This window comes from Prionailurus viverrinus, chromosome A2 (assembly GCF_022837055.1).
Source record: "Prionailurus viverrinus isolate Anna chromosome A2, UM_Priviv_1.0, whole genome shotgun sequence".
In the NCBI taxonomy this organism is placed as follows: Eukaryota; Metazoa; Chordata; class Mammalia; order Carnivora; family Felidae; genus Prionailurus; species Prionailurus viverrinus.
Window position 1 is genome coordinate 153110588 of NC_062562.1, and position 26689 is coordinate 153137276.

Sequence of the window (26689 nt, forward strand, 5' to 3'; positions counted from 1 at the left end):
ACGTTTTATAGAAATGCAGGAATCCTGTTAACATCTCTGATTTCCTTCTATTATCAATGCTTGGAGTTAAACCGGTCACAAATTCAATGCACTTCGAGCAGATATTTCAAACTACAATTAGACAGTAGATATTCCAGACCTAGAATGAAGAAGGCAGAGCTGGGAAAAATTTTTCAAAGATCTGTCATTTGTTTCTACTATAAGTATAAAATCAGCTACTTTGCATTATTCCTCTAGAAGTCAAGTAAGAGAAAGAGTGCTTTTGATTGATGTTAGCTATTAATTGGGCTTAAAAATAAAGGGCATTCTCTGCCACAATTTCATACCATGATTACTGACAATTTGCTGTCAAATTTATCCTATGAAAGGAGCAGTGTGCAGTAGAAAGGGGGTATAGTCATTCCCTCTTGAATTCAAATCTCAGCACCGCTTTAATCTTACGGAATTACTCACATTAGCTCTTTGGTCCTGCAAGTTACTCAATTCCTCCAATCCTTAAAGTGAAGACTATGGTATTTAGGATGGGTTTCTTCTAGGATTTTATGAAGATTAAATGCAACGCTGTATTTAAAAATGAATAACCAAAACATCAATGTTCTTTCTCCTATACTCCCTTTACTATCTTTAGGACAACTTTAGCTAGAAAATAAATACATATAATCATATATCTTTCAGTTTATCAGGATTAGCTGGTAGTTGCATAAGATATATTCCTGTTTTCTTAAAACTAACTTCGACTCTTTCCGTAATGGGAAAAATAACTGTAGTATAAAAATATTGTAATCTGACAGTTCCATCTGGGGCTGGACATGATGGCGGAAGAAATTTAGAGAAAATTATCACCTTCATTTTACAATACTGACAACTAACTACCACTTCAGGGAAGTCTCCTTCATATTAATTGAGAGCAAGGAAGGTGGTTGTCACTTGAGCATTAGAGTCATTATCCCCAATCCTGATGATTCATCTTATTTTGGCCTTAAAGATTTTATTCGACTCCAATAAGCAACAACCAATACTCAGCCTACGTAATGGAACTTGTATTGCAGGGATCAAATGGAATTTATAGGTTTTAAGCAATAAAAACCAAGCTGGTTTTTCAATTCTGACGACAGATTTAATACTTCCTTTTCTCTTGTCCGAAATGCTACTAAATTACAGTAAATGGGTTTTTTAAAGACATAAACCAAGAAAAAAAGAGGAGACACAGTGAGAAGATAGTAACAGATAAAGCAGATGGAAAATTGGTAAATGACCCACAGCCCCTATAGAGTCCAGTCCTAAACCATGGATGGGAATGATGAGAACCAACATGATTTTTACAGTAAAACCCCCAGGAATCTTGCAAACTGTCAGCATCACATGCCTCAAGAACTGAGGGTGGAGGGGGCAGCTAAAATAGATCACTAGATTCCACCAGCCACTCTTAGCAGGTACAATTACTTTATAGACAATGGGGACTTACTGACTATCTGCAGAATACAGATCCCCAGATTTCTTCCCTCACTAGGCTCTCCAAAGCTAGTAGCCAGAACACTGCCTTTTTGGAAAGAGATCTGAAGCCTCCTCTTGGGGAATCCTCAAAGAGTTAAAATAAAATATTGCATCTATGAAATATAAACAGATTGTATTAAAAGAAGATAAAGAATAGGAGGGAGCGCCTGAGAGGCTCCATCGTTTAAGCGTCCGACTTCGGCTCAGGTCATGATCTCACGCTTTGTGAGTTTGAGCCCCGTGTCAGGCTCTGTGCTGACAGCTCGGAGCCTCGAGCTGCTTCGGATTCTGTGTCTTCCTCTCTCCCTGTGCCTCTCCCCCACTCATGCTTTGTCTCTCCCTCAAAAATAAACATTTTTTAAAAACTATTTAAAAATAAGTAATAGGAGGAAGAAAAAAGAGAAGGAACACCATTCAGAAAACAAAAAAAAAATTCTTGAAAATAAAAAATTGATAGAATAAATACAGTTTAATAGAAATAATAGAAGACAAAGTTGAGGAAATTGCCATAAAAGTAGAGCAAAAATACAAGGAGGCATAAAATACAAGAGAAATGCTAAGAAAAATAAGACTCAGCCAAGTGGCTGAACATTCAAATAATAGGAATTTCAAAAACCAGAGAAAAGAGAAAGGAATAATTACCAGAAATAAACCAAATAAAAATTTTTCTTAGACTGAAGAACATTAGCTTCAAACTAAAGTGGCCCGACAGGTGCCCAGCACGATGATAATAAAACAAGAGAAAGACATTGTATTTTAAAATTTAACAATATTGGGGACAAAGAAGTATCTATGACTTTCCAGAGAGGAATAACTAGATGGTATATAAAGGATCAGGGATTAGATGGTCTTAAACTATACAGGCCACTGCATGGTTGGGCAGGCAATGAAACAATGCCTTCAGCGTTCTAGACTTTTACACATGATCCATGCTATCAAACAACTGCAAGGATGAATGAAAGACACATTCTCTTTCAAGGAGCTATTGCAATACTTCCTCTAACAAAAGTTTGAGTTTGCAAAAGATTGAGGAATTCATGTAACATAACACATGGGGAACACAACACAGAAGAGGGAACCAAAGTAAACCTCCTAGGTGGGGCTAGACAAGCCCAGAGTGACAAATCCGTCGGGCCGCCAAACAATATATACTGGAGCACTGTGACTCGCAAGACTGCTATATGGACAGCTATCATCATTGAAATTTTCAGGGGCGCCTGGGTGGCTCAGTCGGTTACGCGTCTGACTTCAGCTCAGGTCATGATCTCGCACTCCATGGGTTCGAGCCCTGCGTTGGGCTCTGTGCTGACGGCTCAGAGCCTGGAGCCTGCTTCGCATTCTGTGTCTCCTTCTCTCTCTCTCTGCCCCTCCCCTGCTCATGCTCTGTCTCAGTCTCTCAAAAATAAATAAACTTAAAAAAAAAATTCATCATCCTTGGAGTTAGTTTTCAATGCAAGGGTAGAGCCCAGGCGAGTCTGAACCAATTTCTTTTATATATATATGTATGTAAACATACATATACACACGTACACACACACACACACACACACACACACACACACAAATACACACACAACAACAACACCGTATCACCCAAGATATACTCTACCTTAACCTGCTTTTGAGAGCAAGAGTTAAGTTATGGTGGAGCAGAAGAATTCAAAGTTCATTCCCTCTAACCATATTTCTGCTTGATATCTAGAATGCACCCTAACACCCTCACCAATGTTTCTCAGAATTCAATCATTACCTTGTCCCCTAAATCCTCTTACAATGGGCTCATGTGCACTCTCACTCTCAGAGAAGCTGAAGACACACAGTGATGCAGAGACTCCTTCCATCTCTCCTAAGAGTCTTCATCTAAAAGTGAAATCATCATCTTTTCCGTACATGGTGAAGTTTAAGTTGGTCAGCCAGTCTATCTCTATCTCTATTTATTACGGTGTAATTCCTGTTAGAACAGAATTGCGGCTGAATGGGGCTGTTAACCTATTCAAAACACAAACAAAACTATCTCCAATGGGATCATTAAAAGAAGGTATGAGACCTTAGAGAAAAGCTTCTCAGAAAACGGACGGATTTGCAAAGATTGAGTTATAAGTCCTAAATATATACATAAAAATATCAGAATTGCAGAGTCTTGAGGTTAAATAAAAAGACAGTCATGTCCTGAAAAGAATAAATCAGTGTCAAAAATTCATAAAATAGGGAAGCATTATGAATAATATGGGAAATCATCAAAAACATAGATAATATTAAAATGCATTTATTTTATGTTAATGCTATTCAGAAATACCCTTTTTAAAACCTGACATTTCCTTAAGCATCAATTTTAGATTTATTGACATAATCTATACAGTTTATGTCCAAAGCTCACTCTCTTTCTATCAACTTATACACAGCTTTAGAAACCAATAGTCTGAAAAAGAATCTGTTCCCTAGAAAATAACACCAGAGAAAAGCTAGGCAAGATTGGGTTTGGCAAAGACGGTTTAGATACAACACCAAAAGCGTGATCCACGAAAGAGAAAAGTGGTATGTTGGAATTCATTTAATTAAAACATCTACTCTGTCAAAGATATTTTTAATAAAATGAAAAGACCAAACAGATTGGGGTGGGGGGAAACCTTTGCAAAACACATATCTGATAAAAGACTGGTATTCAAAATATGCAAAGAATTCTTAAAGCAGTAACAGTCAATTAAAAACTAAGGTAAGATCTGAACAGACATCTTACCAAAGAAGACAAATAAATGGCAAGTAAGCACATGAAAAAGGTGCTCAACATCATATGCCATTAGGGAACTGCAAATTAAAACAATGGGATACTGTTATAGATCTATTAGAATAGCTAAAATTGAAAACAAAAAAAAATCCGACACCACCAAATGCTAGGGAGAATGTGGAGCGACAGGAACTTTCATTCATCACAGATGGGAATGCAACATGGTGCACCCACTTTGGAAGATAGCCTGGCAGTTTCTTACAAAACTAAACAAATCCTTACCAGCTGAAAATTATGTCCCCACAAAAATTTGCACATGAATGTTTACAGCAGCTTTATTCATAATTGCCAAAACTTGTAAGCAACAAACATGCCCTTCAGTTGGTGAATGAATGAACAAACTCATTAGCATACAATGGGATGTCATTCAGCAACAAAGAGAAATGAGTTTTCAAGCCACAAAAGACAATGGAGGAAGCTTAAAGGCAGATCGCTAAGTAAAAGAAGTTCGTCTGAAAAGGTCACACCCTTCATGATTCCAAATATATGGTATTCTGGACAAGGTAAAACTATGGAGAGTTAAAAAAAAATAGTGGTTGCTAAGGGTTACAGATAAGGCATGGTTAATAGGTACAGCCCAGGGGTTACTTAGTGTAGTGAAACTACTCTGAATGATACTGTCCTGGTGAATATGCGTCACACATCTGTGAAAACCCATAAAACTATAGTATAGAGCACAAGCACGAATCCTAATGCGGAGTATGGACTTTAGTTAGTACTAATGCGTTAACACTGGCTCATCGATTCTAACAAGAAATGCACCATACTAAAGCAAGATGTTAATAATAGGAGAGACTGGGGGGCAGGGGTGGAGGGTGTACGGTGAGGGGATATATGGAACCGTGTACTTTCCACTTGATCTTTTTGTAAACGTAAAAGTGTTCTAAAAAATAAAGTCTATTAATTAAAAAAATAGAAACACAAGAGAAAAGAAAAAATAGGCTCTGAGTTTCCTATATATAGATACTTTGCTCATATCAGAGAATCCACTTACATAAAGAAAAACAAATAGGGGCGCCTGGGTGGCGCAGTCGGTTAAGCGTCCGACTTCAGCCAGGTCATGATCTCGCGGTCCGTGAGTTCGAGCCCCGCGTCGGGCTCTGGGCTGATGGCTCAGAGCCTGGAGCCTGTTTCCGATTCTGTGTCTCCCTCTCTCTCTGCCCCTCCCCCCGTTCATGCTCTGTCTCTCTCTGTCCCAAAAATAAATAAACGTTGAAAATAAAAAATTTAAAAAAAAAAGAAAAACAAATAATATCTACTTTCTTGGCCATAGTTTTAACACTATTCAAGAAGCCACAAGATGATGGGAAGAAGGGACTAGAAGTAAAAATCAAGGAGGAAGGCAGGGGACTCTAGAGAAAGGAAGCAAGGCCCTAAGGGAGGATGGGAGGGGATGAGTGGAATCTTCCTGTGGTTCTCATTAGTTTTGAATGTGTCAGGGTTATCAGGGAACTAAAGTTCGAACTTGATGGCTGACAATAATTAAAGAGAATGAGTTGGCAATGTTTCAACTCAATTTTTCTCCCTAGGTGCCACAGGTCTGTTTTTACAACAACTTGCCGTCATTAACTGCCACAGCTCAAATGGAACCAACAGGGGAAATTAATAGGCATATTAGCATTCAAAAGGAAACACAAGATCCTAAGAACTTCATACTTCACCATGGCAGAGCTGGCCTCTGTAAAAGGTTTCATGACACCTGGTTCGTGTGATTAACAGTGATCCTAGAGTTTGGACTCTGTAGCTTGAGCTTAACCTTTCCACAGTTAGTTCCAAGTGTCATCCACAAGATAGAAGTAAACTATGTAGTTTTTACTGCATTATATGTGAGGACAGTATTTTCAAGGTGTGCTTTCTACAAAGTAGCAGTTTCTCTACAAATCTGGGTTTCAAACCACAGATCCAATTCTGCTTCTTATCCCAATTATAAACTACCTGAGAAGGCAACCCAAGGGACATCCAACTCACTTTTTTAAAAATCCTCTTAAATGTTTTGTCGTTCATAATCTCACATAACAACTCCTAGTATTCACTTTCACTTAACTAGGCAATTGTGTAACAGATAGCGTATGAAAATATTTTTCAGGCCTACAAGTCCTCCACTTAATCATTCAGCACGCAAGTTTTAAGGATTTTCTTCTTCCAGAGACAACTGGTGCTAGGAGGTGAGAAGTAACACTAAGACTCAGTACCTGCCCTCAAGGTGTTACAGACCGGGAAAGGAAGAGGGACATTAAATACATCCTCTCCATTATAGACCTTGTGACTTCAATTCTGACCAATGAGAATCTAGTGTGCATAGGACGCAGAGAAGCTGCCCATTTCTTAGGACAGGACGCACTTCACAAAAAGTTACCCCAAATGAAGACAGTAAGGGAGTTTAGCAACAGAGACAAGAATTTCTCAGGCACAGGAAAGTCTCAGTCTTAGACCATCCTTAGATCTAAGAAACCAAGGCATGAAAATGTTTAGGACTTACAAAAATAAGTGGGTAAAGAGTACAAGGAGGTGAGGTCAAGGCCAGAAGCTTGTGGGGGTTTTTTATACTAAGGAGTGGAGCCTTATTCTCAAAAGGATGGGCAGATATTATAGGGTTTCCAACAGATGGTAAAGGTTTCAGATTTACATCAACCTAGAAGGCCTTAATGTGACCCATGGCTTGACTATACTTGACACAGTGCCTGACCTCTCAGTTCTTATTTAGAAGACTTTCTATTGTAAATTATTTCTCTGTCTTTTTAAGATGTCAATCTTCTCCCAGCCTCTCAGACTTTTGCAACCCTAGAATGTCTTTCTCAAAGATCTGGGAGGCATCTTTCTGATGCCTTCAAGGAAGATTGTGTCCTGCTTTTCGAGGCTCCATGGGTGGGTAGGAGCCTAACCAAGTGCTGCTAATCAGCAGCAAGCACAGATGGCCTGATCACACTGACTAGCCTCCTGCTAATATCCTCTGCTACTTTTCTACCCACTCACCCCAGGGCTTAAAAATTCCCCGCCTTTTGTCACAACAGAGTTGACTCTTGGTTCTCTATTGCAATACTCTTGAATAAATCCTTCCTCCCCTGTTTAATTGTTCCAGGGCAATTTTTCTTTGACGTTTTAGAAAAATCATTGGAGGAGATGTGGAAGACAAGGTGAGTGGCAGGAAGGTGAGTTAGGAAGAGCTTTAGCGTTCAAGGAGAAGAGCAATGGTGAAGCCCAGAAGAGAAGACTGTGGGAGAGAGACATGTGGGAGAGAGATTAAAGTCAAGCAATCAACTCTGTGAACAACTGGAGAGTGAAAAGGAAAAGACACAAGGGAGACTCAAGGTTGTTTAGAGTGGCCATGGCAGCTATAACCTCCTTGTAACCTCCCTAATGCCACAGTGGACTGGTGCCTGTTGAGCTCGTGAGAGAGTAGAGGAAACAGATGGTGAGATGAAGGGTCAGGGAGGGCTGGGAGGAGGGACATTAAGAGAGAGAGGGAGAGTTGGGTGGTTGGGTTATGAAAACAACATAAAAGTGTCTTTTGTAATGATGGATGACAAAGACCATTTATAAATGCCTCAAAGGCAGTTGATAACACCTAAACTATCTGAAAGGGGTTTCTGAGTTAGCATGTTGTTACTGACAGAATTCTTAAGAATATTCTCAAGACTAGGGGTGCCTGGGTAGTTCAGTCGGTTAAGCATCAGACTTCAGCTCGGGTCATGATCTCGCGGTTTGTGAGTTCAAGCCCCGCATGGGGCTCTGTGCTGACAGCCCAGAGCCTGGAGCCTGCTTCAGATTCTGTGTCTCCCTCTCTTTCTGCCCCTCCCCCATTCACGCTCTCTTTCTCTGTTTTTCTCTCTCTCAAAAATAAATAAGCACTGGGGCACCTGGGTGGCTCTGTCAGTTAAGCATCTGACTTCGGCTCAGGTCACAATCTCGCGGTCTGTGAGTTCGAGCCCCGCATCAGGCTCTGTGCTGACAGCTCAGAGCCTGGAGCCTGCTTCGGATTCTGTGTCTCCCTCTCTTTCTGCCCCTCCCCCACTCATGCTCTGTCTCTCTCTCTCTCTCAAAACGAAATAAACATGACAAATAAATAAATAAATAAATAAGCATTAAAGTTTTTTTTTAGAAAATATTCTCAAGCCTGGAGAACCAAGAATAGAGGAAGGAAGGAGGAAGAAAGACCACGTCCTAACCCCCAGACATCCATCCAAAGCCCGTACTACAGTCCCTCAGGAAATCAGAATTAGGCAGCAATAGATCCTTTTCTTTTCCTCTTTGTAATCACCAGCATACAGGCATAATCAATGGAAAAGCAGAAGAAAGAGAAATCCAGAAAAAAAAAAAGTTACAACAGTCTTCTGAACAAAAATAGAAGTCAGATGGAGAATGCAACCCAATAATGGCTAATATGTTTAAAATTGCACAAGTTTTCTTTTTCCCTACTTCTGATGAATTTGGCTCTTGTATTACCAGTGAATATCTAGGGGAAAGTATGGGCAAAGGCCCAATACTCTTACTATAATACAAACCAAAGGTCCAGATGAAACGATTTTATGAAATGTCATAATCTTCCAACTTAATATCGAAATTTACCAACAATGATGTCAATTGCTATTTTTGATGGTAAGAACTCCATTTCAATGAAAATTCCTAATATCACACACAATGAAATTCTAGTGAAATTCTGCAACGACAAAATGTATTATAAAATCCCTTGGGAGTTATTCCCAGTGTGAAATGTAATAGCAGCTTTTAATGGTGAGTTCTAGAATATACTTGATGATGCACACTAGAAAACAACATAATTTTTTCCCAGGCACATTGCAAATAAGGTAGTATTTGCAAAATTCCTAGCTACAGAGAAGAACCATCACGGATAACTGATGAGAGCCAGTGCTCTAGTATTTAGGAGCTAACAAATACTTGGTTATGACAGTGGAATCTTGGTTACGTGCCCCGGCCAGCCATATAAATACAGAAGTCAAATGAAACATTAAGTATCCAGAAGCAAAGATTACTAACTGTTCCAAAACTTAAATACTCAAAATTATAGTTAGCGACACAACTTCAAATGTTTTCACATTTTTTTTTTTTTTGCATATCATACTGTCCATTGTACTGTATGGTGATGGGCAAGGTCACCAACAGTTAGATACTGAGGACGCATTCAGTCATGCAGCTGTGAATTTCTGAGTTCATTGGATACATGTGCAGAATTAATGACAGATTTCCTAAAATCTTCTGAAGAGGCCTAAATCTCTTTCTGGAAGCAAAAAGAATAAACTAATTACAAGTAGACAGCCACTAACGGAGAGATGTGAAATAGGGCAGATTTAAGCAAACACATCCTTAGAATCTGACAACCCAGGGGACTCTCTAATTCTATTTATCAGTGACTCCCAAATAGTGCCATGGATCAGTCATTCAGGAAACCCACTATTATTAAAAGAGTGCTTTCCCCAGGATGAACTATGAAAAGCCTACATCTTTTACCTAATGTTAGTAGCACATACAATTGTCGTTCTGAGTCAATCTGCAAAGAGGTTATTTTCACATTAGCACACATTTCTGTCCTTAGGTCTATTCAGTTCAATAGTTTTACCAATAAACTGGAAGAATACAGAGAAGAAATGTCCATCTTGCTGAAGATCAAACTCTGGAGTTAATTCTGACTCCAGTGTTAGGCTAGAAATAGCCTGAAATTTAGATTGCCTTGCATTTCAGTTTCCAATTTTCATCACTCAAATTCCAAGTGGAGAATATTTAGCTTAATAATAGTTCATGTCAAAAAAGAACCGTTAAGAAAAGGTCATCATTAACATTTTGTGGGTTTTTTTTTTTTACCAAATTCTGACACGTCAAAAGAAGGTAACTTATATTCCAATTCCCTGAATTTGGAATGGTAGGGTCAAAAAATACAAAGAAAACTTTGGAGGCTAGTGGTCGTATGAGTCTAATCCCTAGCACCTAGAACAGCGCTTGGTACATGGTAGGTATTCGGTAAATAGTTGTTAATGAAGAAGTGAATGAATGGACTCAAGGATTTCTAGCATGTAGGTGGTTCCTTCCTGGCCTTAGTTTAAAAATCAGGAGCTCAGTTACATAAACGAGATGAGGCTTTCAGAAGTGAAGTGCCCCACCCAGATCCACGATGGGACTGAGGCGCTCGTTCCCTCAGCTGCTGAAGTGTTGGCTGTTGGCTCTACTCATAGCTCAGGCTGAGTTCCTCTCCAGGAAGGAAGCTACCCTACTCAGGGTTGCTTCCTCCCAAGGAAACAATCCTTGTTTCAACTGGGACAATCCTAAATGGCCATCCCAGATGCAAACGTCCCTCTGGCAACTATTACAGTTCAACTTCCTCCTCGGCCTGACGCTACTTTTCTCCCTTTTCACAACTGCTGTTCCCTCTTGGAGAATCCCCAATAAGCCTCATACGTGTAAAACTCAAAAGCCTCGGAGTCTGTTTCTGAGGAAACCCAACCAATAACAAAAACTATGATCCCAAACTCTTTTTTAAAACACATTTCTAGGGGCGCCTGGGTGGCTCAGTTGGTTAAGGGTCTGACTTCGGCTCAGGTCATGATCTCACTGTTCATGAGTTCGAGCCCTGCATCGGGCTCTCTGCTGTCAGCATGGGGCCTGCTTCAGATCCTCTGTCCCCCCTCTGTCTCTGCTCCTCCCCTGCTTGTGCTCTCTCGTCTCTCTCAAAAATAAATAAACTTTAAAAAAAAAAAAAAGACAGTGTACTGGATTAGAAGAGACATGTAAATTCAAATCCTGTCACGGTGTGATGAATCAAAGTGTCCCCATAAAAACACAGGCACACAGCACATAGAGAAGCCCTCTATAAACCATGATGCAGCGAGCAAACACTAGGTGTTATTATTATTAAATATGATGCCATGACTGCAGCGGCTGATCCCGCACCACTCACATGTTAACATGAGGATTAAAAAGCAAAAATTTTATACAAAGCTCTTAGGAGGAAGTCTTTAAAGAGAAGCCAGGGGCGCCTGGGTGGCGCAGTCGGTTAAGCGTCCGACTTCAGCCAGGTCACGATCTCGCGGTCCGTGAGTTCGAGCCCCGCGTCGGGCTCTGGGCTGATGGCTCAGAGCCTGGAGCCTGTTTCCGATTCTGTGTCTCCCTCTCTCTCTGCCCCTCCCCCGTTCATGCTCTGTCTCTCTCTGTCCCCAAAATAAATAAACGTTGAAAAAAAAAAATTAAAAAAAATAAATAAATAAAGAGAAGCCTACCTGCCATCTGAGCTGATACCCTAGAGTTGTCCACCCAGGAAGGTCTAGGGTGCTGTGTAAGCAGTAAGAACTGGTCCACAAACTAGGATGCTGTGTAAGCAGTAAGAACTGGTCATTATTTTGTGCGTGTGCACAGAATAAACTAATGAAAATGAAAAATATTCCTTCGGGCGGAGACTTGAAGCTATACCTGGAGTTGACGGTTCTCATTACCAAATGCTAAGTTTCAACAATGAAAGGAGGATCAAATAAATATCAACACTTTAGGCTTATTTCCTAGCCTGAGACTTAAGGTCATCAGCATCGACCTCACCGCAGTTCTGGAAGCGTCTTTTCTTGTAAACAAAGGAAGGCTTTGGATGATAATCAGAGTTAGATTACAAAGGGATTTATATTAAAAATAAGATTATCAGGGGCGCCTGGGTGGCGCAGTTGGTTAAGCGTCCGACTTCAGCCAGGTCACGATCTCGCGGTCCGTGAGTTCGAGCCCCGCGTCGGGCTCTGGGCTGATGGCTCAGAGCCTGGAGCCTGTTTCCGATTCTGTGTCTCCCTCTCTCTCTGCCCCTCCCCTGTTCATGCTCTGTCTCTCTCTGTCCCAAAAATAAATAAACGTTGAAAAAAAAAATTAAAAAAAAAAAATAAGATTATCATCTTCATGTCTAATATTCTCCTGGCATCTGAATCTCTGGAGTTGGAAAGAAAGAGAATGCACTCATTTTTGTTTGTTTGTTTGTTTGTTTGTTTGTTTAATTCTTTTTAATATTTGCTTATTTTTGAGAGAGAAAGAGACAGACAGAGCCCGAGCAGGGGAGGGCCGGAGAGAGAGGGAGACACAGAATCTGAAGCAGCCTCCAGGCTCTGAGCTGCCAGCCGGGAGTGACCCGGGGCTCAAACCCACAAACTGTGAGATCATGACCTGAGCCGAAGCTAGATACTTAAGGGACTGAGCCACCCAGGTGCCCCTGAGAGTGCACTCATTTTTAAGTCAAGACCCCTAGGAACTGATGAGTCAGACTCCACACATTCTTATGAAAAGCCAGTGAATTAAATCATCTATATCTAAAGTGATGCTCAGCAATCCTGCCTGGTCCATTCATTGTGTTGCTCCTCAAATTGATTATTTTCAACTTTCTCTGCTCTTTCTGAACACTGATACCTTCCTATCCCAACCATTAGCCCGTAGCCTTGCTTCTTATTTCACTGAGAAAATAAAAATCATCAGAACGGGACATCTTCTCCCGAGTACCCAAACCTTCAACTTACCTGCCTGTGTATCGCTCCTCTGCCTTCCTGCTCTGTACTCTGCAGAGCCTGCCTCCAGCTCTCACTGGGCCCTAGGTCCCATCTCCACCCAAACAAAGCCATTCCCCCTGCAGCTGACCTTCTCTCTTCAGTCGAGTTCTCTCTCTCCAGTAAATGCACCCCATCAGCAGAGACAGCTGCACTATCTGACAAGTAGAAAGATGTCCTCCCTGGATACCACATCCCCTTCCAGCCACCAGCCCATTCTCTCCTCCCCTTTATAGCTAAACATCTAACAAGAGCAACCTGTACAGACTTACTTCCCTCACTCCGGTGTGGACACGTACCAACTCTATTCATCTTTTCACCCTTAACCTCTCGCGAGGTGACTAATAACCGCCCTCTGCCCAAATCCAATGATCAGCTCTTAGCATGCAATTCTTCCTCCACCTCTCTGACTCTGGGGCTTTCACAGCATTCTCTCACTGTTGTTTCATAAAGCATTTTTCTTCTCTAGGCTTGCAATCAACAGGCTGTCTGTCTGTTTGTTTGTTTTCTAGCTCACCATGTGCTGCTTCTTGGTCACTGTGGGTCCTCTACATGTCCCCTACCTCTATTTACCAAGTTGCTCAGCCCAAAACCTCAGAATTTGGGGGAGAATTAAATTAAATGATAGGAGTAGAAATGTTAAGACATTTCCTTGCTCACAGTGATAGTGTACTATGAGTTGACTATTATTTTTACTTATTATTACATTTTAAATGAAAAGAGAAATATAAGATACAGACAAAAGATGGAGAAGACCGTAAAGAACATAAGCACTCTCGGTAAATGCCAACCCATGAAAATAGGAAAAGACAAACACAAAGGGATGGACAGTGCCCTTCAGAGAACAGACTGATACCATTTAACTCCTGAGACAGATTTCAAAATGGAACACCTACCCCCACCAAATGGAGGCCTTATCTCTACTGAATAGTCCAGTTATCAACTTGTTAAATGAGGGGGAAATATTCAATTTTAGATGAAGTAATCAACAGAAAGAAAAGTCAGTATTTATAGCAAATTCATGAAGCAAAATGCATACACACAATTTTCTAACGTTCACAATTTTCTAATGTTAGTTTTCTAAACTAACACCTAGTTTAACCACTGCATTTCGCAGATAAAGCACCTAAAGCCTGAAGAGGCTAAATGTATTGTCCAGGGTCATACAACTAATTAGTGCTTAAATTGGCTTTTCTCATTCTCGCTTAAAAATTCCTATCCCTTTCTTTAGTTATTTAAGTGGTGTTTGCTGGGAAAATAGGTACCTAGTACTTCCATAGCCCTACTGCAATTCTCATCACATGAGAAAAAAATTCCAGCGAATCAGGGACTATTTCTGTTTTGGTTTTTTTCCTCCACCATGGTTTGCTTGGAGTAAGCACTCAATAAACGTGTATTGAATAAATGATACTGTAATGTTCAATGTCCCAGTTTCATCTTCTAATGCTTAGCATCTAACATGGTATCTGGCATATATTTGTTGCAAATATATAGCTTTTGGAAGCATGAATGCATCTTGACTGAATGGCTCCACCATTTTGACAAATGTATTACATTCACTTGAGGTCAAATATGGAAACTGGAAAGCATGAAAATTCAAGTGATCCACCTCCCCCAAGTTTGAGGACAGGTTAAACTTGCTGACTTACAAAAAGTAACATAGGGAAAGGGGAAAAAAATTAGCTTTGCAGTGGAGAAACCTAGCAAATACAACCTTAGCCAAATGATCAGGTTACCATCATCATGGATGTCATGTGGATATCATATACCCCTAAGATAATGGGACAAAAAGAGACTTCAGTTCTGCAGTATTTGTTTTTCAAGAACCCACAACTCCAGTCTAGTTATGAGTAAAATAATAGGCAAAGCCAGATTGGAGGTAGTCTATAGGATACCTGGCCAGTATTCCTCAAGACCATTATGGGGAGAAAAAAAAAAAGACTGAGAACTTGAGAAACAGATCAAAGGAGGCTGGGAAGATATGCCATATCTACCCAATCCAAGGTGATATCCTGGACTGGGTCCTAGAATAGAAAGTCTAGAGTTTAGTTAAGAATAATGAAGCAAATATGAGTTTCTTTGACAAAGGTACCATGGTAATATACAATGCTCAACAATAGGGAACATAATAGGGTAAAGGGTATACAGGAACTCCCAGTAGTATCTTCATAACTTGTTTAGAAATCTAAAATTATTCCAAAATAAGTTGTTTTTTTTTAAATCAGTGCTGGATACCAGATGATACACATATGAAACTGTCTTGGGACTTAAAGAAAGAAGTACACAGGGCACCTGAGTGGCTCAGGTGAGCATCCAACTCTTGATTTCAGCTCAGGTCATGATCCCAGGTGGTGGGATTGAGCCCTGCACTGGGCTCTGCACTGAGCATGGAGCCTGATTAAGATTCTCTCTCTCTTCCTCTCTCTCTTTCATTCTCTAAGATAAAAAAAAAATTTTTTTAATGAAGTGTGCAGATATCTGGCCAGATCACCAAATATGGGCAGTGTTTACACATCTCATATGTTTCTACATCCAGCCATCAGAGCACTCTTGTACTGGCAGACACAATAAATGTAAATCAAATGATTAATTGTATTCTCTTGCCATAATCTTTCTGTGATATCTATCGGTGTTGTCAATGCTGTTTTTGAAAGTGAGAAAGTGGGTCGGAAGCACGTGCACATTAAAGTGGGAGCCACGTGTGGAAGAGGTCAGCTGGTCTCCCGACCTGCAGACTGAAGGGCAGCCAGCGGGCCTGGAGCGTGTCCTGAGCAACAGCAACCACAGCAACCATAGCTACCATTTTGGGAAAGCATGGTAGTGTGCCATCCTTTGCACCACAGTTTCACCCGCAAGATTACATTTCACTCTCTCATTCCCGCAGCAATTCTATTCCCGTTTTGGAGATGAGAGTTAGGATCATCAGAGAGATGAACTACGTGGTCAAGGTTGCAACTGCAATTCCAACACAGATATTTCTGACCCTTCCACTAAATTGGTAAACCAAAGACAAGGGAATTTCATAAAAACAATTGTCTAAGCTACGATCCTAATATCATTAATGTAAGCCAGAGAATAATATACTGAGATACTATATATTTATTGTATATACGCATGAACATCCATATAATTTCCATTACATTGAAAAAATGTAAAGGGGTTATGAACACTATACCTGATATACAGCAAATGTTAGTCCTCTCCTACCTTAATAGGCTACACCTATTTTCAATAAATTCCAACCTTGTTTTTGCTTCTGATTTAGGGCCTAGACTTGTATGAATTATCAGGGCAATTCAAAAGGGCAGAGAAGCTAATGCCAGAAGTCAAGTTTAGCCAGTTTACATGAGATAAGAGTTAAATCTCGGCCAGTATCAAGTTATTCTGGATAAAAAAAAAAAAAAAATGTATGTTGCATCAGTGAAACTCCTTTGGAGTTAGAAATATAAAAGATTTTCAAAAACTCATCATCCTTTTCCTAGACTATATGATTACATGCTTTATTAAGGACTCATTTAATAGATTTGATTCAGATCATGGGGGTAAGTGTCAGCTATCTTTATGGATTTCATTAAGAATTTTTTCTAACATGACCACTTTATGTTCTACCTTTTAAGCTGAATAGACTTTCCTCTTGGACATCATAGCCACTATCTTGATGGTTAATAATTCATAAATCCAGTAATGAGATTCTAATTACTTTTACATAAGTCTGAAATTTACCAGCAAGAGCCAAGGAAGGGACTGGCCTAGACTAACCCTCTTTGTGCATTATTTTAGGGGGAATGGCCCCCAGGTGAGTTGGAGCTAAATGGAAGGGGGATGGCAAATCTTTGAAATAATGTAGTCATCTTTCTCTATGCTAAAATAAGCAAGGTAATTAAAAGAGATGCCATCTGTAATGACCAAGGAAACCTGCCTTACGGACGGAAGTGGGGCTTTGTTAGACAACAAACATTGGAGTTGTAATCTAATACAAAAAACAATCCAGACACATGAGCAAGATCTATTAAACAGTGATGGCAAACGGCCACATGCTGCCTGGATGAATCACTCAGTGTTATCATCAAGAAAGAGAACTAATTTTTTAAACCTGGTAATGCAGTACTGCCTTAGTTTTAGGCTTTGTATGTTGACAATAAATAAATGGCCTAAGAGGATTCGCTCCCTTTGGGATGCAGGTCAGAGTACTGTCCTCAAATCCCTTTTATATATGTTTTCTATATATTTTATTTAATTAATGCTTCTGAAATAACAGATCTATTTTGGCATTGTGTATCACATATGGACTTGAACTGGTTTTTGTCTTTATGCTCAGTGTGAGCTCTGCCAGCCTTCCACTGAATCTGTAGTTGGTTACGAGTTGGAATCAGGCAAGAGAGTGAGGGTAAGAATCAAATATTTAACCCCAAAGGACAAACTTCCCTGAGCAACCACATTTTAGATGCATCATAACTACATATTCAATGTGGGATGCCTGAGTTGGCCATCTTTACTTCCAATTAATATATTGTTTCCTTCAAACTCAAATATTTAGAATTAGGTAACTCTCTGAGTCCTTCTTGGAATGTTTTTGTGTCCTTCTGGGACCCAAAGACACCTGAATTTATTGGATTTATACTTATACCAAGTTACCTCCCCAGTTTGAGATAAGAAGTTTCCTCACAGAGAAGTTTTATCACATAAGATATGATGAGTAAAGCACTTGCCAAGAAATGTCATCTTCTTGTAAAAACTCAAATCACAATTACCTCTGGCAATGGTGGACAGATAATGCTACAGAAAAGATAGAACAGATAATTGAAATCCACAGATAAGCCTCAAATCTCATTTCAGCCCCAAATTTCAAATGTTTCCCTACTCCCAACTGACTTTCTTCAGAGTTGATGGCAAACTGAAAAACATTGCTGACTTGAGATCCATTATTATGTTTAATTTTTCAAAAATTATAAGCTATGTGTCTACAAGCATGAAACGAGAAAGAACATAAAACACTCCACTTTGTAATTAGCAGCCTCCAAAAGTCAGTTTAACTTACACTGTGAGCTACACCTCCCAAGGCAAACATACATGCCCATCATGTTACGAGTTACATTAGATTTGTGCTGGTCTGTTATTTATAATCTCATTTATACTGGAAAATATAACCTGCCATTTATAGAAGGCAGAAATGCAAAAGTTCAGGGAATTGCTCCTTCTCCACTTCAAACATTCCTATCATGGAGCATCTGGTGGCTCAGTGGGTCAGTTAAGCGTCCGACTTCAGCGTAGGTCATGATCTCACAGTCTGTGAGGCCGAGCCCTATGTTGGGCTCTCTGCTGTCAGCACAGAGCCTGCTTCAGATCCTCTGTCTCCCTCTCTCTGCCTCTCCCTCCCTTACTCTATCTCAAAAATAAACAAACATTAAAAAAAAAAACTTTCCCATCCAAGGAAATGAAAGTGAGGGACAGAGGTTGGGGGGAAGGCTGAGGAGAAGCTAGAAGGTACTGATGTTTAATGAAAAGAACCAGAAGGGTTAAGGAAGCTAAAGTGGTAGAGAAAGGAGAAATTTCACACAGAATTCTCTGGGAGGCTCAGTGATTGGATGGACTACCAGGAAAATGGATCCTCACTCAATACCACTTCCAGATTGGAACGTCCCTGCACCCACCCCTTAAACTGACCCTAGATTTCAAGATTTCCATCCACTAAACCCCACTCCAGGATCACAGGTTCAGAAATCAGAGCCTGGAAGACATTATCCCAGGAATGTGTCCCTACTCTATTCCTGCCAGTGTTAGCTATTTGTGTCTTCTACAACCCTAGGTAGGTCCGTGCTTAGAGCTAGTATGGGGTGTTAGTTCATAAACCTCTGGTTCTGTATCAAACTCCTTCCTTTCTGTTAGCATCCCCGCCTGTGTCCTTGGACACTGGACCTGATCGTCTCTGAATTTACTGTACTTGACTGCTGCCCTCCCCAGTTAGGGGGGAGCCAAGAACACCACTATCTAACATACCTGTGGTCTTAACATCTTCCGGCCTACGTTACCTGGTTAGCTCATGTATCACAATACAGACAGGGATCTAAAATAGTGACTGGAATATAAAAAGTGCTCAGTAAATACTAAATGATAGACAAGATGAACTAAAATTAGTTATCCATTTAAAGAAGCATATGGAAAATATGAACATTGAGAAACATTCATATGTTGAGTCAGTTTAAGATTTCAGGATTTCACCATCCATCAATCACTTTATCCTGGCATTGGGTATTCTGTGGGCCTTTTACATTATGCAATCACATAATAGCTAGAAGTGTTAGACATGTCTTTATAGATAACGATGTCACATCTGCATAAAGAATGAGGATAATATTTGGTAATATTGGCTCCAGGGAAAGACTCATGCTGTCCCAAGAGTTTTCTACATGTCACGACACCACATGACATTCGCCAGCCTTTTGCTTTCTCGTTTTAGGTAAACTTGAGACTAAAGTGGTTAATACACCAGGAGATCCTAACTTGGCATCTTCCACATAATAATTTTATTCTGCTGCTTTCCTTTCTCCAGTTCCATTTCCTTCAGCCATAAATCACCACTCGGCATTCACGTATTACTACACTTTCCATCATTTCTCTAACCATTGTTTTCAGACACAAGATGAATCTATCCAAACCAAGGAGGATCGAGAAGCTGAAGACAGGCTGATCACACGAAATCAACGAAGCACTTCCAACTTACAAGCTTCCCGAAGTTTCTCTTTGTCATAGTGGAATCCTTCATAGTCTTGTAAACTGATTTTGTTCACCCGGATCCTCAGGCGGTCTGGGACAGATTGGGGACTGCAAAACAAGAACCGAGTAGTCAGACATAAATGAGAGGGTAGAATTGAGAGCCACATGCACCTGGAAGGACTAAAGGCAAAACATCTCTTCATGCTTGGAAGAAAAAGTTCTCATTCACACCAGAAAACAGCCATTATCTGGAGAGTACATCTACAGAAACCTCAAGTTTCTGGAATTTAGGTGAGAACATGGAAATAATCAGAAAAAGCTTCTGGAAGCTCCTCCAATCCTATTTGCTTTTAACGTGTTAAAAAGTCTAGTAAGATCATGTGTTTAGTTCCATGATAAATCAGACACAGCTAATCTGAAATAGTGAGAAGCGGTGTCGACATATAAAAACTGCTGTAGACAGGTATGTCCATACCAGCCTCTTATGACAGTTTGACCCTCAGAAGAAACAAATAAACAAAAACTATAAAAAGCAGACCAAGAATTGAGAAAACACGGGGCTGAGCTCAAAATGGCTCCGACAGTCTAATGGCACCTCTCAGTCAAAGTTTATGACAATAAATGCTGTCGGTGGTGGGGATTCTGAGTGCCGCAAAATGAAGGAAAAAAATGAAAATATGTCTAAGGTACTTTCTTTAGAAAGGGAATGAGGTTGTAATTCATTTTAACAGAATTCGTGACACATGTTAAACGAAAGGGGTAGTGCCAAGCTTTCTGAAGCATCCTGTTCCCCCACAGAATTTCTTTACCTGGATTCCATGGACTAAGTAATATTTTCAGGTTAGTTTAACCACTGGCATTAGTTGAGCGAAACAATGTAATTTTCGCCAGCACTCCTACGGATCAAAACATTTTTTTTCAATGGATTAATAGAGCACAATCCCCACTCATCCTTCACTGTTTCCCTATACTTAGATTTCATTGGTTCAGATAATTTTAGCAAATAAAGGATTGCTTCCCCTGTCTTGTATTATGGGATAAAAGTCACCATTGACCCAAGGAGAAAGAATAGCATTACTCTTCATTTCCGTAAAGAAGGGAAGGAATGGAAAAGGGAAAGAAGGGGAAAAAGAGAAGAAAAAGAGGGAAGGAAGAAGAAAAAGATAGATGGAAGGAGGGAGGAGGGAGTGATTAAATACTGTCTGGATACTGAGACCCCCCACCCCATCTCTCACACACACATGTATGGGATTTCACTGCAACTCTGGAAGAAGGAGGGGGAAATAATTCAATCTCATTCTATTGTCTAATGCTTCATCGTAGGGCAAAGTATAGTAGTAACTCCCTCCAGGTAGATTCCCACTCTAATACCTTAAAACAACATATATATCCAGCTATGGACACATATGTGCATACTCATACATAGTCCTCTTCCTCCCCCCTCCCACACAAAGATATTTAGATAGACGTGCATAAATTCTAAAGAGAGATGGTGGACAAACAAAAATGTCTGAGGCTCACTGGGCTAAAAACTAAGCCAATATGAAATGACAAGATTGATATTTGTGAGGGAAAATTTTGAGAAGACATATCAATACACCGGCCCGTTCAAAGTGTGTCTGTTGGGTGTCCACTTTGTAACGGGCATTGCGCCGGACATGGAATCGGCTTTGATAAATAAAACTGACATAAGCAGTGATGGGAGATATGATTTGAAGGCATATTTGTAAGCTAGAACATACCTTAAATATCATGCATACCATGTCATCTTTAATAGAGAGGAAAGCTGCGGTGCAGAAAGGTAAAGTGATTTTATGGTCACAGAGCTACTAAGTGGCAGAGCTGGGAGCAGAGTCTTGGACTCTTCACTCATAGGTTTCGTGCTTGTTCTATTATACGGGGCCAAGAATCCCATGGGTTTGATGGCAAAAGCACAGAGCCTGAATTAACAAAGTCGAACGATCTCTATGTGGTGTTCAGACTCTTATCAATAAGCAGTGAGTGGAGGGATAGCTCGGTAAACTCTGGTGCACTGAAACAAGAGAACACTGGGCAAACAGTACAAATGAGTGTGCAGATCCGCCTTTGTTTGGAGGGAAGTTCGACTATAACATTGTGAAGTGAAAAAAAAAAGTTAGAGAAAATTATGTCTGGAATAATCTCCTTCATGTAAACTGTGGAACCTCGGCATCTGTGAAGGTACACAAGTGTCTGGAGAAAATGTTCAGTAAGCTATCCCAAGCAGTTACCTCTACACGATGGGATTTAGGGATTATTTCACACTGAGAATCATCCTTTTTAGGAAAATATTTTAAAAGTATGTCAATATGTAAGTAAATGGTAACTCAGAGCCAGAGTAAAAATAAGAGTTACAGCAAAGGGTGTTAGGTATTAGACATAAATAGATAGGAAAGGATAGGAAAGAACTTAAGCAATTGACAGAGTGACCATACAGTGTATCAAATGCTTATCCCCAAATTAAGAGGGGTCCGATCTTTTCATTTTCAAGTTCACCCCAGTGACCTGCAAAGACTGTACTTAGCAAACGTTTCCCCACAAGTACATCAGGTAAGAGGGAAGCTGGAAGCACAGAATGTAGTGGCCCACCATACCCTCCGGGGGGAGGTGGGGGAGGATGCAGGTTGAAAGACGTCTACTTCCATACATTTCAAGATTACAGTAGGCCTAATGACAGTGAAGTCTAGTCTTCTCCAATGGGCTGGAGATGTCAGGACTAAGACCTGGCTCCAGCAGTAGCTGTCGCGTGGACAATGGGGTTGAAGGAATGACTAGAGACCAGTCGCTATACGGCCTTGTCCCAGGGGCTCCCCACTAGCTAACCAGTGTTTACCACCTTTCTCACAGTCCACCAGGACCCGCCCCCTGTCCACAGGCTTCCACCTCCCAGCTTTGTGTCGGCACCCACCCATTCCAGCCACACACTGCTGCCTCCTGAGCCACGGCCTCCACCGACCTTCCTTACTGGTGGCCCACCATGCACGTGCAACATGAACTGTCATTTGAATGGAACTTTCCAGAATCCAAATGAATTCACATATTATCTCACTTCATCTCCAGAGTGATCAGCCAGGCAGAAGAAAACTCACTGCTTATCACTCTCTCCCATCCCACCTTCTTACACACCCCCTCTCTCTTGCGGGCCGCTCCCGTCTGTTCCTGAGGACTTACAATGCATCCCATGTTCCCACCAGCAGCAGCTTGCTTAAACCCACTCTTCTGACTAGGGGACCTGGGGCTTGGCTTGCTATCAAGTGTTGAGGCCCACCAGCAAATTTTAGAGCAACCACGGGGTCCATGATGGAAATCTGCTTGGAGTAATTTTGGATCCTGGCGTGAAGGGTAGGCAGCTCAGCCAAGTCTAAGAGCTCAGACTCTGAGTCAGATTGCCCAGATGGGAGGTAAAGCTCCTCCAATTATTGGTTAATCAGGTAACCTTGTGCTCCAGCTCCCTCGTAGGTAAGAACGGAGATGACGAGAGGATCCACCTCACAGACCTACTACAAGGATTAAATGGGTCAATATGGGTAACGTGCTGAGAAAAAAGTCTGGCACGTTGAAAGTGCTCAGGATACCAGCTATCACCGGCATAATTATTATTCTGAAAACCCTACATAAGGTTCTGCTAATAAACAATAGAATCAGCTGCTGCCGGGTCATGGAAGAAGGTCAGGGCATATGCAGGAGCCTCCCTAGGCACCTGTGCAAGCTACTGGGGAAACTGTCTAGCCTCAATAATGTCATCATTCTCCTGGATCTCCTCCCACAGGTATTTTACAGGCCAACGAGTAACATGAAAACAGACAGCGAGAACAGGGGAAAGAGAAAATACACAGATGTTAAATGAAAGCCAAGTAATTCAATTGTGTCCCTTTATGTCAAAATATATTAATGTCCCATTAATGGCTGAGTGGAGGTGGACGATGACAAAGCTGTTCCTTAGAGTCTGGGGAATAGCAGTGCCATTAGTTTTCTAAACTCCAATTTTTCCAAGAAAGTTAGTGGAGCAGAGAAGAGATAAATGTCCTGGTTAAACTGAATTTGCCTCCACGCCAACATCTACCACAAACTCTTCTTACGCAGAATTCGGCTCTGTATGGGGGGTTCTAAACCAGACTTCCAAGGAGTCACTGAAGGTTCCTAAAAGGGACTCAGCAATATTTGAATTCTCTCCGCAACCCAGACAGTGGCCTCAACCTATCATCTTCTCACCAATTTCCTGTGAAACGTCAACATTGAGTTTTTTGTGCACGTCAGAAGTGCATGGCTCTGAATGTAACTCCCAAAAGGCTCCCTGAGAACTCCCTCAAGAACTACGACGAAAGCAATAAATTCACTCGCTTGGGCTCCAGACCACACCTTCTCATATTCACATTGCACACACCTGTTACACTGAGATGCTGGGGGCTGGGGGGAGTTGGAAGTGCAATCGAGACAACTCCCAGAATGCTCACTGCTATTCAACTTACACCCAGTTCTCATTCCTCTCTCTTCAACCTTCACGCTTTCAGTTTCTTTACTACACGTTTCTTTTAGTCTGATAACAGACTCCCCTCATTCCAATCTTCTCACGTGGATACCACTTACGGACAAAGAGAATGAGTTGGGTGCTTTTATTCCCCAGGGTCACTTCCAGACCCGCAACACCACATAACCAGACCAGACCAGCAACACCACTCATTAGTAACATGGATAATATGGGAATCATATCCTTTAATATTAAGACACTATAGCCAGTGTGCAAAGCAAGATGTAAACTCAGAAATATCTCAGTTCCAATCTGAACTCTGTCAATTAATACATGTTTGACATTGAGAACTGTGAAGTTACCTTGGCCAAACCATTTTCTGATCTGAAAATGGAACTGATAATACAAATACAGTGAACAGTGAATGAGAAAATACATGTAAGGCAGTTAGCACATCCCTAGGAAAGAATAAGTGTTGAATATATTGTTGTTGTATTTTTTAATACCCCGAGGCTTCAACTTTTACAAGCCTTTTTTTTTTTTTTAATTTAATCCTAGATAGGGGTGCCTGGGTAGCTCAGTCGGTTAAGAATCCGACTTTGGCTCAGGTCATGATCTCGTGATTTGTGAGTTTGATCCCCATGTTGGGCTCTGTGCTGACAGCTCAGAGCCTGGAGCCTGCTTCAGATTCTATGTCTCCCTCTCTCTCTGCCCCTCCCCTGCTCATGCTCTGTGTGTCTCTCTCTCAAAAATAAATAAATATTTAAAAAGCTTTTTAATTTAACCCTAGATAATATCATAGCAGAAGCCACAGTCACAGATCTAAGTAGGGGTCAGCAGATACCAAACTTTAGCAGAATGACAGTTTGATAACACAAGGCGGGGACACAAAAATTCAGAGTTACATAGCCATATATAGTCTGTTGGATGAGAATCCAAGTAGGGGCTGTGAATGTTTCAAGATATCTTAAAGATACTAAGAATATGGGGGCACCTGTCTGGCTCAGTCAGAAGAGTGTACCACTCTTGATCTCAGGGTTCTAAGTTCAAGCCCCACACTGTGTAGAAATTACTTAAAAATAAAATCTTTAGAGGTGCGTGGGTGGCTCAGTCAGTTAAGCGTCCAACTACGGCTCAGGTCATGATCTCAGGGCTCGTGACTTGGAGCCCCGTGTCGGGTTCTGTGCTGACAGCTCAAAGCCTGGAGCCTGCTTCGGATTCTGTGTCTCCCTCTCTCTCTGCCACTGCCCCGCTCATGCTCTGTCTCTCTCAAAAATAAACATTAAAAAAAAATTTAATACAATAAAATCTTAAAAAAATTATACTGAGAATATAAATCCTCATTGAGACCCTTAAAGTTATATAATTACTCTACATTTTGTACTTTGTAAATGTCCAATTTTCATTAACATTCTTCAATGGTTCAGTGTAAGACCTGCCCCTTAAAACATTCATTATGGGGTTGCCTGGGTGGTTTAGTCAGGTAAGTGTCTGACTCTTGATTTGGCTCAGGTCATGATCTCATGGTTCAGGAGTCAAGCCCCATGTTGGGCTCTGTGCTGACAGTGTGGAGCCTGTTTGGGACTCTCTCTCTCCCTCTCCCTCTCTGCACCCCCTAACAATACTCCCTGCTCTTGCTCTCTCTCAAAATAAATAAACTTAAAAAAACACTCATTATGTAGACTCACTCATTTTTATGATGAACTGTAATTTAGCCAGGAATTCACTACTCCTATACAGTTAGTTGTCCTTTTTAAGGCAGAAAACATCACATCTTTGTCTGCCTTTCTCCTTCCAAGTCTGATTCAATACTGATACATTGCTTTCATTTCTTTCAAACGTGAGATTCTACCCAATCATAACCTAAGATGTAATAAAGTATATTTCTTTTTTAAAAAAATTTTTTTAATGCTTATTTATTTTTGAGAGAGAGAGAAAGAGAGCAGGGAAGGGGCAGAGGGAGAGGGAGACACAGATTCCAAAGCAGGCTCCAGGCTCTGAGCTGTCAGCCCAGAGCCTGATGTGGGGCTCGAACTCACAAAGAGTGACACCATGATCTGAGCCGAAATCAGACACCCAACCAACTGAGCCACCCAGGTGCCCCAATAAAGTCTATTTCTAACTAATCTTTAATAGGACTCACTTGAACTGGCCTGTGTTTTATGAATGGACTTTGGTGTGAATTCATGGCACAAAAGACTAGTCATCGTTGTTACAACTCCAGTACCTAACAGAGTCTGCCCCATGTTGTTTATAATAAATGTTTAAAACGAATGAATGAAACACAAGAGAGCTGAATTCCCCTGGGACTACACATGGCTTTGCAGCTTAGCACAGTGTGACAAGAGAGCATCTCTGAGCCACCTCATAGAGGTTTTTCTCTTTGTGAGTCCTAAGGCAAACCCTGATCGGGCTGTCCATTTCTGTCCTTTTTCCATCCAACTCTCTGAGATCTGGAGGTAATCCATGCTGGATTACGTTCCTTGGCATCTTATCTCTAGGGGGATCAGCACAAATAGAGAGAAAAGAACATACAAATAGTAGATGTCCCTGCCAAAAAAGTCTGTAAACCATTTCAGGACTGCCTGTTCTTCAATTAAATAACAGTGAATGAGAAACATCTACCGCACCCATTCTCTCATCAGATAACAACTGGGCCTTCTTTAGAAATAATTATACTCAATAGTTTCCTTC

At 40.8% G+C, this 26689-nt stretch overlaps 1 protein-coding gene across 3 annotated transcripts in view; it reads right to left on the reverse strand.

Moving 5' to 3' along the window:
• Positions 1-26689, reverse strand: part of DGKI (diacylglycerol kinase iota) — a 455508-nt gene that overhangs the window by 109681 nt on the left and 319138 nt on the right. For 2 of the 3 annotated variants that reach the window (XM_047850206.1, XM_047850208.1), the window contains one exon: positions 19517-19617. In XM_047850206.1, coding sequence (XP_047706162.1) covers positions 19517-19617 — 101 coding nt within the window. Of the gene's footprint in view, positions 1-9543; positions 9557-19505; positions 19618-26689 lie in introns of all 3 variants that reach the window. The other variant, XM_047850207.1, reaches the window with a different exon arrangement.